An 11853-nucleotide genomic window follows, 5' to 3' on the forward strand; every position below is an offset into this window, starting at 1 on the left:
GACCACATCAAACAAGAGGTGGACGTGGGCAAATACTGCGGCATGGTTATGCAGGACCTACAAAAGGCCTTCGACACTGTCAATCACTCCATTCTGATTGACAAGCTAAAAGCAATTGGTTTTGATAGTCTATCAGTTAGCTGGATGCAATCCTACCTGGAGGGGAGAGAACAGATGGTGGAGGTAAACGGTACCCTACCCCCCCTCCCCTCCCCTCCCAGTGAGCTGTGGTGTTCCACAAGGAAGCATACTAGGACCGCTACTGTTCCTAATTTATGCAAATGACATGTCGTCAGCTTGTGACTGCAACTTGTTCCTGTTCACGGACGACTCAGCCCTGCTGGTCTCTGAAAAGAACAAGTTACAGGTTGAAAAAACCCTCAGCTCGGAACTAGGCAAAATCTGCATCTGGCTCGCTGATAACAAACTATCATTACACCTGGGTAAAACAGAGTCCATTCTCTTCGTTCAAATAACAAACTCTGCAAGACCGACGGCTTCTCAGTTACAGTGGGTGACAATATTGTCACAAGGAAAGATGAAATTACATACCTAGGTTCCATCCTAGAGGCAAATCTTTCCTGTGACAAAATGGCATCCAATGTAATAAAAAAAGTCAACCAACGAACTTGATTCTTGTACCGGATCTCCTCTCTGGTAAACAAGAATACCCTGAAGACTCTGGCAGGAGCACTCATTCAAGGGTACTACGACTATGCTTGCACCTCATGGTACCAAAGCACCTCAAAGGCGCTAAAAACAAGATTACAAACATCACAAAACAAACTGGTCAGACTACTGCTTGACCTTGAATTGAATTTTATTGTATTTTGTAATAAAGGTAAAAGTTATTCAAAAAAGGAGGCAAAGCTATTAATCAGTAACACCGAAATCAAACAAGTAACTTCAACAACGTTTTTAGGGATCTTAGTTGATGATAAACTCAATTGGAAAAAAACACATTGATCATGTTTGTAAAAAAGCAATGAAGTCAGTAGGTATAATTAGGAAGGTGTGTTCATTGATAAATAGAAGTTGTTTTTTAATCCTGTATTATAGTCTTATCTTTCCTTACATATCTTATTGTAACATAATATGGGCTAGCACTCATTCATCTCATCTTCAAAAAAAAATTTTACTTCAAAAAAGATTTGTTAGACTGGCAACCCTCTCAGATCGATTTGAACCATCTGCTCCTCTTTTCAAGAAACTAAACATTCTGACTGTCTGAGGTAAATTCTTTACAGATATGTATATTTGTGTACAAATGCATTCATGATCACAATCTACCAAATGGTTTTAATAGTTTTTTTTCTTTTAATTCAGATGTTCATTCATATGTTACACGTCAGTCCAGGGACCTGCATATACCTTATTGTGGTACTTCTCTTAGGCAGTTCTCAGTGAGGCATAGAGGGTCCAATCTTTGGAATGCAGCTGATCCTATGCTGAGGAAATCTCCATCTCTGCTTATTTTTAAAGCAAACTACAAAAACATTATCATATCCAAAAGTAGTAGATAGATAAATAGGTCATACATGTAGGTATGCATTTGGTTATGTGGGTGGGTAGGTTTGTAGGCAGGTGGGTGGGTTGTTATATATTATTATGTACGCAGTATACAGTATATGCATGTATGTACTGTGTGTATGTATGTTTGTATTAACACGTATCTTTTGAATGTATTCTGGTATTTTATAATATGCATATTTTTGTATGTTTGATTTTATAAAACGGGAAGTTCTTGATAAGCCTCTAGGCTTCTAACTTCTCCTTCACAATCGTTAGAACTTATTATGTATTGTTTTTACTTCTGTTTAACTGTTAATAAACAAACAAACAAAACTTACTCTAAGAAACCACCTCACCCCTGCCCACTTTGACAACCTAGGATGGCTTAGAGTAGACGACAGAGTACAGCAACATGCAATGGGCCTGGTCTACAAGATACACTACACGACTAAGGTACCCATGTACATGTCTAAATACTTCCCAAAGGTCAGTGAATACCACGACCACAACACCAGAGCGAGTTCCACAAATCATGTTAAACCCATATTCGGCTCAAACAAGGGACTAAACATGTTTCGCAATTATGCCACATCAATGTGGAACACCCTACCCACAGCTGTAAAGGAATGTGAATCACTACCCACTTTTAAAACCACTCTCAAAGAGCACCTACGAGAGACTGCAATTCGAAACTGGCCCCTGTAAATGTCCTAACCCAACCCCCTCCAATGTACAGTAAATGTCCTAACCCAATAATACACGAGACCCTCTTCTTAGGACCAAGTAAGGTTTCGTCGATAATCCAATGTACAGTTACCCCACCCCGCCTACCCTAACCCCCCACCCACCCCACCCACCCAACCACCTCCAATGTACAGTTCCCCCCCCACCCCACCTACCCAACCCCCCTCCACCCCACCTACCCAACCTCCTCCAATGTACTGTTTCTTCGTCAAATGTATATACTCTCTTTTTTAGACTCTCTTTTGTATCACAAACAGTACTGTATTTAGGGCGGTCGGGTGGCGTAGCGGAGATTGCGCTCGTCACCAATGCAAGAGGCTGCAGTCTCGACTCCCGGTGTCAGCATTGCCTGCGGCTTGGGCCGATCGCCATACTAACTCATTTGGCTGAGTTAGCGGGAGGGAAGTCGTGGGTGGTAATCTGCCGTTGTGGACAGCGACGCCCACAGGTCAGGTGTGGGTGCCTGCTCAGCGAAAGACAGGAAGTGGTGAAGGCAGCATGACCTCCCACGCGTTACACTTCACCAATGAGAGTCCTCGCTGCCAGGTGAAAAGAGAGCCACTGGCTGTCTCCGCATGTGTCGGAGGAAGCAGGCGGTAGACTTCAGGGTTCCCTTGTACCGACCGGTAGGGGGAACATGCGCACAACGACCAGGTAGGGGAGGGGTGGAATTGGCATAACGACTAAATTGGGATGGGGAGAAAAAGAGAAAAATCTGAGAAAGAGGATTAAAAAAAATAATAAAAACAGTACTGTATTTGTTAATCTGGTATTTCATAAATGTACTGTATTTGTACTGTACTGTATTTGTAAATCTGGTATGTCATAAATGTATAGATGTAGCAGGACTGTCTACCTGTATGTCATGTATGTCATATGTTATGATTAATTGAAAATGGGGGACCCTGATGTAAACGAGACGAAAGTCTTTCTCTGGTCTGCATCCCCTTAACAATTGTGTTTTCGATTCCCATCCCTAAACAGGAGGGAGTGTTACTGAGTGACAAAATGGCTTCGTCTCATTGTGAAGAGGATCTGTCTTGTCCTGTGTGCCGTGACATCTACACAGATCCTGTCCTCGTGTCGTGTGGCCACAGCTTCTGTAAAGCCTGTCTGCAACAATACTGGAGAGACGGAGAAGACAAGAACTGTCCACTTTGTAGGGAAGTGTCTTCAATTTCAGATCCTCCTCGTAACTTGGCTTTGAAGAACCTGTGTGAGGCCTTCAGGGAGAGAAGCCAGGGAGCTCCAGCAGGTTCTGCTTCGGAGGATCACAAGGTATGGCAAAATCATTATTATATTAATGTATTCAATCTTTAATTATACTCAATAAATACACAGAGTAATTATACTAATTTACAGTGTTGTCACGTTGTTAATGAATACAGAAACATTAGACAATCTGAACAATTAGATGGGATTAGATTCAGACACTGAAGTTGGAGTTGATTTATATTTGTCCACAACGTAGGAGGTGTGGGAGTCAATGTCAGCGTGGGAGTCAATGTCAGTGGTGGATTCAATGTCAGTGTGGGAGTCAATGTCAGCGTGGGAGTCAGTCAGTGTGGGAGTCAATGTCAGTGTGGGAGTCAATGTCAGTGTGGGAGTCAATGTCAGTGTGGGAGTCAATGTCAGTGTGTGAGTCAATGTCAGCATGGGAGTCAATGTCAGTGTGGGAGTCAATGTCAGTGTGGGAGTCAATGTCAGTGTGTGAGTCAATGTCAGTGTGGGAGTCAATGTCAGTGTGGGAGTCCATGTCAGTGTGGGAGTCCATGTCAGTGTGAGAGTCCATGTCAGTGTGGGAGTCCATGTCAGTGTGGGAGTCAATGTCAGTGTGGGAGTCCAGGGTGGCCTGGGTGGCAAACATACTCCAGTTCGTGTGTTGAAACCGGTTGTGCAGCACAGAGTCCTCAGGGGGAAGACTGGCATCTTTCAAGTGAAATGCATCATGAATGAATGAATTCCATTGCAGAAGCAGCTCCAGGCTCCACTGAAGACCCTACGCGACAAGCTACAGGCCTTTAAAGAAATCAAACAAACATGCGTCCGCACAGCAGAACACTTAAAGGTACAAATATTCAGTGTTAATGATAAATAATTTACTGTAAGGTTGTAGCTGCACTCAACCTGCACATTGTAGAAATAAGTGACCTATTGTACATTTGTAGTCCATTGTGGGAGAGACATGATTTTTAACAGCATCATCTCCAGGTCCAGGCCCTGCACACAGAGAAGCAGATTGAGAAGGAGTTTAAGAAGCTTCTCCAGTTTCTCCATGAGGAAAAGGAGGCCAGGGTAGCTGCACTGAAGGAGGAAGAGGAGCAGAAGTGCCAGACGATGAAGGAGAAGATTGAGGGGCTGGACAGAGAGATGTCAACCCTTTCAGACACAATCAGAGCCATAGAGCAGGAGCTGAACGCTGAACACGTCTCCTTGCAGGTCAGGACTGGTCTCTTCAGTTCATAGGGAATGATGCTGAGGATGTTTAGTAACACTAAAAACTGGGATTTGGGTTAATTCATATTTATTAAATAATTATTAGTAACCTATACATAATAAAAAATACTATGTGCCATTTGAAATAGAATTGAGCTGCATTCAATGAATTTGAACCATTTATGAATTGCATTTTACACAGTTTTAGTTAAATACAATTAGCTGATAGTTTAAAAGTGACCAGATGACGCTCAGTTTTTACAGTGTTTAATTTGATGTCTTTACCTCCATAGAACTACAAGACCACACTGAAAAGGTAAGTGATTTATCTCTCTTTTTGTCGCTCTCTTTCTTTCTCTCATCTCTATCTCTTTCTATCTCTCTTTTTCTCAATTTCTCTTTTTCTATCTTTCTCTCCTTTCTCTCTCTCCTTTCTCTCTGACTCTCTTTCCCTGACGGTATTTTGCTCTCTTTCTCTATCTTTCTCTCTCTCTCTCTCTCTCTCTCTCTCTCTCTCTCTCTCTCTCTCTCTCTCTCTCTCTCTCTCTCTCTCTCTCTCTCTCTCTCTCTCTCTCTCTCTCTCTCTCTCTCTCTCTCTCTCTCTCTGACTCTCTTTTGCTCTCTCTCTCTCTCTCTCTCTCTGACTCCCTCTCTCTCTCTATCTCCCTCTCTCTATCTCCCTCTGACGCAGGTGAGCGATCAGCGCTTCACTTTCGCTCCCAAGTTAACACGCCGGGCGCCTGAACGCCTGATTTCTGGTCATGTGACATGTATGCCCAATCGTGGGACCGCAAGTTTCTACACTGGTTAAGCTTAGGCGCTCGTTCGAAGTTGGTTAAGGTTAGAGTTTGTCTTAGAGCATGGCGATAGAACGGCAGGTAGTTTGCAGGCTGTTAGACCCGGAAATAGGCGCAGAACTTGCTGTCCCACGATTGGCGCACATGTCACATGACCTGGCCAATCAGAGCGCAAAACTCTAACGCGGAAATGCAGTTCCGTTGTAGAAGGCATACACGCGCCCCGGGCAGACCAGACGCGCATGAAGTCTCGCGCGGATTCCGTGCGAGATCGCTCGTGCGGCCTGGCAGCGTATATACTTTCGGCAGCCCACTTGTCCTTCCGCATTGCTCTGATTGGCCGAGCGAGCGCATGAGCCGCGGCTGAGGAGCGCGTGCTCCTCAGCCGCGTCTATACTTTCCGTAGCCGCATTTCTGGCAGACGTTTCTGGTCATGTGACATGTGCGCCCAATCGCGTGACGAGCTGTGTCTTTGCCCATTTCCACGTCAAACAGCCTGCAAACTACCTGCCGTTCTATCGCCATGCTCTAAGACAAACTCTAACCTTAAGTGCCTAAGCTTAACCGTCGAAAGAACTTGCCTAACCTTAACCAACTTCGAAGATTGCCTAAGCTTAACCAGTGTAGAAACTGACGTCGGCAAATCAGAGATCGTCTGCCAGAAATGCGGCTACCTTTGGTAGAAATGCTCCTCAGCAGCTCCTCAGCCAGGCTGCGTGTATACTTTCCGCAACGGAGTTCGGTTTCCGGGTTCGCCTGATTGGCCGCGACGCCCACGTGACACACGTGGCATGCCCCCGCGGCAGCGGCAGATGCGCCGCTACACGCTGCTGTGTTTCACTGCCGCTTTCCCACTTCAACGCCAGAGCAATATTGTCGCGCCATCTTCTGAGTGCAGAAACGCTGCTGTTTAATCACTTTTCCCACTTCAATGACAGAGCTGCTGTTTAATGCTCACTTTTCCCACTTCAATGACAGAGCTGCTGTTTAATGCTCACTTTTCCCACTTCAATGACAGAGCTGCTGTGTAATGCTCACTTTTCCCACTTCAATGACAGAGCTGCTGTTTAATGCTCACTTTTCCCACTTCAATGACAGAGCTGCTGTTTAATGCTATTGTTGCTTTTCACATAGTCATCTTGAGTCAAGAATCACTTTTCCCACTTTAATGACAGAGCTCGCTTGTTTAATAATATTGTCACGTTGTGGAAAGCAGGATGAGATAGTGTAGATTTCAGTGTGTATCATTTAATCATTTATCATTTAACATTTGAAAGGCATATATTGTTGTCATACAGAAGTACAGAATACTTTTATCCAAAATGCTTCTTACTGTTACTGTTAGAGACTGTGCTAGACAAGATAAGTATGAAATAAAATAGTATAGCATGTAAAAATAGAGGTCACAGTGTTCAGTATAGACATATGTACAATGTTCGATGCAGAATAGAAGTAACTGAGTTACCATACAATATACAATATACTATGCAATGTACTAATATACAATACGCTATAGTGCAAAGCAGAAATGGGATGAGGTACAATTTACAGTAAGGTGTACGAGTTGCAGTGCAAATGCTTCTTACTGTTCCGCTCCAGAAACTGTTACCATACAGTATACAATATACTATGCAATGTACTAATATACAATACGCTATAGTGCAAAGCAGAAATGGGATGAGGTACAATTTACAGTAAGGTGTACGAGTTGCAGTGCAAATGCTTCTTACTGGCGCGCTCCAGAGACTGTTACCATACAATATACAATATACTATGCAATGTACTAATATACAATACGCTATAGTGCAAAGCAGAAATGGGATGAGGTACAATTTACAGTAAGGTGTATGAGTTGCAGTGCAAATGCTTCTTAGTGTATTCAGTTAAAAGTGATTAAACAGCAGCGTTTCTGCACTCAGAAGATGGCGCGACAATATTGCTCTGGCGTTGAAGTGGGAAAGCGGCAGTGAAACACAGCAGCGTGTAGCGGCGCCTCTGCCGCTGCCGCGGGGGCGTGCCACGCGTGTCAAGTGGCCGTCGCGGCCAATCAGGCGAACCCGGAAACCGAACTCGGTTGCGGAAAGTATACACGCAGCCAGGCTCCGCTTAAGGCAATTTATACAAATGGAAGTATTGATTACGCCGTAACGAATCATTAAAAAAATATACCCTTAACTGGAATATGTTGTGCCTTTACACATATGTTGGATTATGTAATTGGTTTGTCATGACAAACCAATAAAAAATCGCGAATTAACAGGTGGCTACAACAACACACTGTAACTAGTCTACATGCACCTGACTGGCCGTGGGGAGGATGGACTTGTTGAGGCAACGTCACATTTTTTTTAATACATATTATGAAAGTACAGATTCATACCTTGAAAGGAATTCCCTCATAGTTCTTTTATTGAATGTCGGCGAGGTGAACAGAGAGTGAGACAGAGTCAGATGGCAGTCTGCAGAGTTTTACTGAACCGTCACAGCACAAGTAGATCACAATCCGTGTGTGTGTGTGTGTGCTGGTGTTTGCTTAGATGGGGAAAAGGAGGGGCTGATTCCTCCGCTCTCCTTATCAGATGAGTGCATATAATTTGTGTGTGTGCATGTGTGTTGGTGTGTGTGTGTGTGAGTGTGTGTGTGTCGGTGTGTGAGTGTGTGCTAAAGTGAGAGACATGAGTTTGCATGTCTAGGTCACACTCTCGAACAAAAAAGGGGGGGGGGGGTGTGTATCTCTCTATGTGTGTGCATTGGTGTCTGCGTGATGTGTCCGCAGAGTGTGTTAAAGTGTGTGTGCTGGTGTGTGTGTAGGCTTGTGCATGCTCCTGATATCATCATGCACCTGTGTCCAGACTGTTTCAAAGGGGGGCCTATGTTTACACAGAGACCGTTTCATGGGGCGGCCTGTGTCTACACAGAGACATCTGACGTCAGTGTACAGCCTGAAGAAGATATTGACAACAGATCAATGAATTAAAACTATCAACCTTCAAAATAAGCCATCACTTGAAATTTTTGGTGGGATACTTTTCAAGCTACTTCCTATGAATCATGGTGATATCACAAAACGCATTCAGAAATTAATGGCCTTCGAACTTTGTGGAGAGTTTCACACCTGTGTGTTAAACAACTACAACCCTACCCAGAATGCATTGTATTCCATGGCCCCCCTCTCTCTCTGGGGACATTAACACCTTGCGTCAGGCTCTTTTGTTATGTCAATTTGTTGGAAGCCTCACATAAGCCTTCTGTAGTGTGGTAGTGAAAGAGTTAACCTTATGTAGTGTGGTAGTGAAAGAGTTAACCTTCTGTAATGTGGTAGTGAAAGAGTTAACCTTCTGTAGTCTGTAGTGAAAGAGTTAACCTTCTGTAGTGTGGTAGTGAAACATCACCAGAAACATCAGTGGCCAATCAGAGCGCAAAACGCGAACGCGGAAGCATGAACCGGTTAGTCTTCGAATAGACAACGGTCGACACGCCGCAGGCAGACCAGACGCCCACAAAGTCACGCGTGGGTTCCGTGTGAGATCGCGAGCGTGGCCTGGCAGAGTTCGACTTCAGAGCGCACGGGAGCACATTTACATTGGAACAGCTGTAAATGCCTAGTCTATATGCAAAGTAAGTTTTTTTAAGACTTCCAGTTCCAGTGTTCTATTGTCCATTTTGCATACAACCCGTTATTATATAATTAATTAGAATTCATTTTAGAATGATGATCAGTGTGACTGTAGCCTACTCTTGAAAAAGTATAGTAATATGGTTTATTTGTATTGGGAAAGATACACACATTAGCTGTTTGAACAACATCTATATGTGTGGTAATAATGCAGATATTGAGTGTATTTCTGTAAAAATGCACGTGGCGCACGCCTCTGAATCCAATTGAAGCGAAAACGATCGCTTCCGCCCCGCGAGTCGCGCGCCCGCCCGCTTGCGGCCAGTGGGCACAGCTACGTCCGTTAACATGGGAGCGGAAGTGAAGCGGCGGTCGCCCGTCCGTCCGCCTGCCTTGAATCGCGTCTGGTCTGCCTGCCGGCCGCGGGTGGGCGGGCGACTCGCGGGCGGGAAGCAAAGTTCTTTTTTCTGCTTCGGTTGGAATTTGAGGCGTGCGCCACACGCATTTTCACAGAAATACACTCAATATCTGAATTATTACCACACATATAGATGTTGTTCAACCAGCTAATGTGTCTGTATCTTTCCCAATACAAATAAACAGAGGTGCAGTGCTCATGCCACGCGGTACCACGCCGTTCCACCACTTTTCTGAGCAGAAGCACGCACAAGCACACAAAAATGCGTTCACAACTTTCCCTCGACTCGTCGTGCCGTGCGCCAAGTAGCCTACCGGTACTCACATAGCTACGTGTCTTTGCATAACAATAGCATGAAATAACGAGAAGAGCAAAACCAAAATACAAGCCCTGTACCAATTGGTGGGGGTTTGCTTGAGCTGTGGTCCCGACTGGAAGGAAGAGACATTTCTTAAGTTGTGCTTCAGAAGGAAAACTGTCCTTCTGTAAACTGTAAGTTACATTGTTAATTTAGTTTGTGTTTACTTTTCTAGTTTAAGTTAATTCAATTAAAGAAATTGTAACTACAATATTGTATCTACAATTACATTTAAAACATTGGGCACGTGGTAGCCTCCACTCTCCCAGACCGACTGTGGGGGGTAAGTGCGTAGCGACCAGGAAGGGGATTGGGAATTGGCATAACGACTAACATTGGGATGGGAGAAAATCAGAGGAAAAATGGAGGGGGAAAAAGATTTGTAAAAAAAAAAAAAAAAAAAAAAAAAAAGCGTGCAACCGCTTATGAAATCGGTGCAAATAAACCATACTCTACTTTTTCAGGAGTACATCACACTGATTTCATCATTCTAAAATTCATTCTAACATTCTAATTAATGAGATAATAACGGGTTATACATGCAAAATGGACAATTACAGAATAGAACACTGGAACTGGAAATCTTTAAAAAATAATCTTCAAACGGGGACTGACTTCGCATGTAGAATATAGGCATTTACAGCTGTTCCAATGTAAATCCGTGCGCTCCCGCTCTGAAGTCGGACTCGGTGTGGACGGCAACGCAAGCAGTTCTCGCACTAAACCCACGCGCTCAATATCAATATCTCTCTCTTCTCTGCGGCTCTGAAGCCCACAGCAGGACTGACTCTTGAATGTTCTTCCAGAGCTCAGTGCAACCTGCCTCGTCCACAGCTGGTCTCAGGAGCGCTGATAGACGAGGCCAAACACCTGGGCAACCTGACCTTCAGAGTCTGGGAGAAGATGAAGGAGAGGGTCAAGTTCACTCCTGTCACTGTGGACCCAAACACTGCATCACCCTGGTTCTCTATATCTGATGATCTGACCAGTGTGAGACACACAGACACGTGGCAGCAGCTCCCTGACAACCCAGAGAGGAGCATGGTGTATCCCATTGTTCTGGGTTCTGAGAGCTTCAGCTCAGGAGAACACAGCTGGGAGGTGGAGGTGGGAGACCATCCTCACTGGGATATAGGTGTAGCTAAAGAGTCATTTGACAACAAGAGTGATGAGCTAGTGGCATCACCACAACATGGTATCTGGGCTATGAGTTATTATAGTGGTGAGTACTGTAATGTTCTGGATGAGATCCTCACAGTGAAGAGGAGCCCCCAGAGGGTCAGAGTACAGCTGGACTATAACAGGGGGAAGCTGTCCTTCTACGACCCTGAAGACATGACTCACATCTGCACTCAACAACACACCTTCACTGAGAAACTCTACCCATTCTTCTATATAGAACGGGCTGGTGATGCCAAACACCCTGATATAAACATCTGCCCATCAGAGGTGTATCTCACTGTGATATAGTCATGACAGTGAGGTGTGCGTGTGTGTGTGTCTATATATATGTGTGTGTGTGTGTGTGTGTCTGTGTGGCCGATCCCACTTCACTTCCCTTCCTCTGGCTCTACCGCTTGGCAGGTATTACCTTAAAGAGATGAAGTAAGGTATTACTTACCTTAAAGAGATATTTCACTTTAGTTTCACTAGTTTCATCGGTCTTACCTCTACACCTTCAGGAAGGGTGCTGTTGACAGAAGACGACTTGAGGTTCTACTAAAGTGGAATGTCCCTTTAAGCAGTAACTGTCCCATTACCAACAAGGATGTATTTTATTTGTTTTAGGACAGAGGAGGCGATTGTCTTGTGATTTTACGGAAAGAGTTCATAAATGTGCCCTTTTTCCCCCCACGGCTGAGCGATATCGATGCCGTTGTGGTCAGAGGTCAGAGTTGAGACGCACCACTTGACCCCCACATGGGGGGGGGGGGGTACTGTGGTTAGATACATGTAGTGGAAACAGAGCGTC

At 44.5% G+C, this 11853-nt stretch overlaps 1 protein-coding gene across 1 annotated transcript; it reads left to right on the top strand.

Moving 5' to 3' along the window:
• Positions 1 to 3264: 3264 nt before the first annotated feature.
• Positions 3265 to 11351, top strand: LOC311226165 (E3 ubiquitin-protein ligase TRIM35-like; the record flags this gene model as incomplete). The annotated part of the gene is made up of 4 exons (XM_084311538.1): positions 3265 to 3534; positions 4468 to 4695; positions 4986 to 5008; positions 10688 to 11351. 4 exons carry the CDS (start codon positions 3265 to 3267, stop codon positions 11349 to 11351), a joined length of 1185 nt encoding a protein of 394 aa, XP_084167664.1.
• Positions 11352 to 11853: the final 502 nt, after the last annotated feature.

This window comes from Notolepis coatsorum (genome assembly GCF_963971535.1).
Source record: "Notolepis coatsorum genome assembly, chromosome: 3".
Classification (NCBI taxonomy): Eukaryota; Metazoa; Chordata; class Actinopteri; order Aulopiformes; family Paralepididae; genus Notolepis; species Notolepis coatsorum.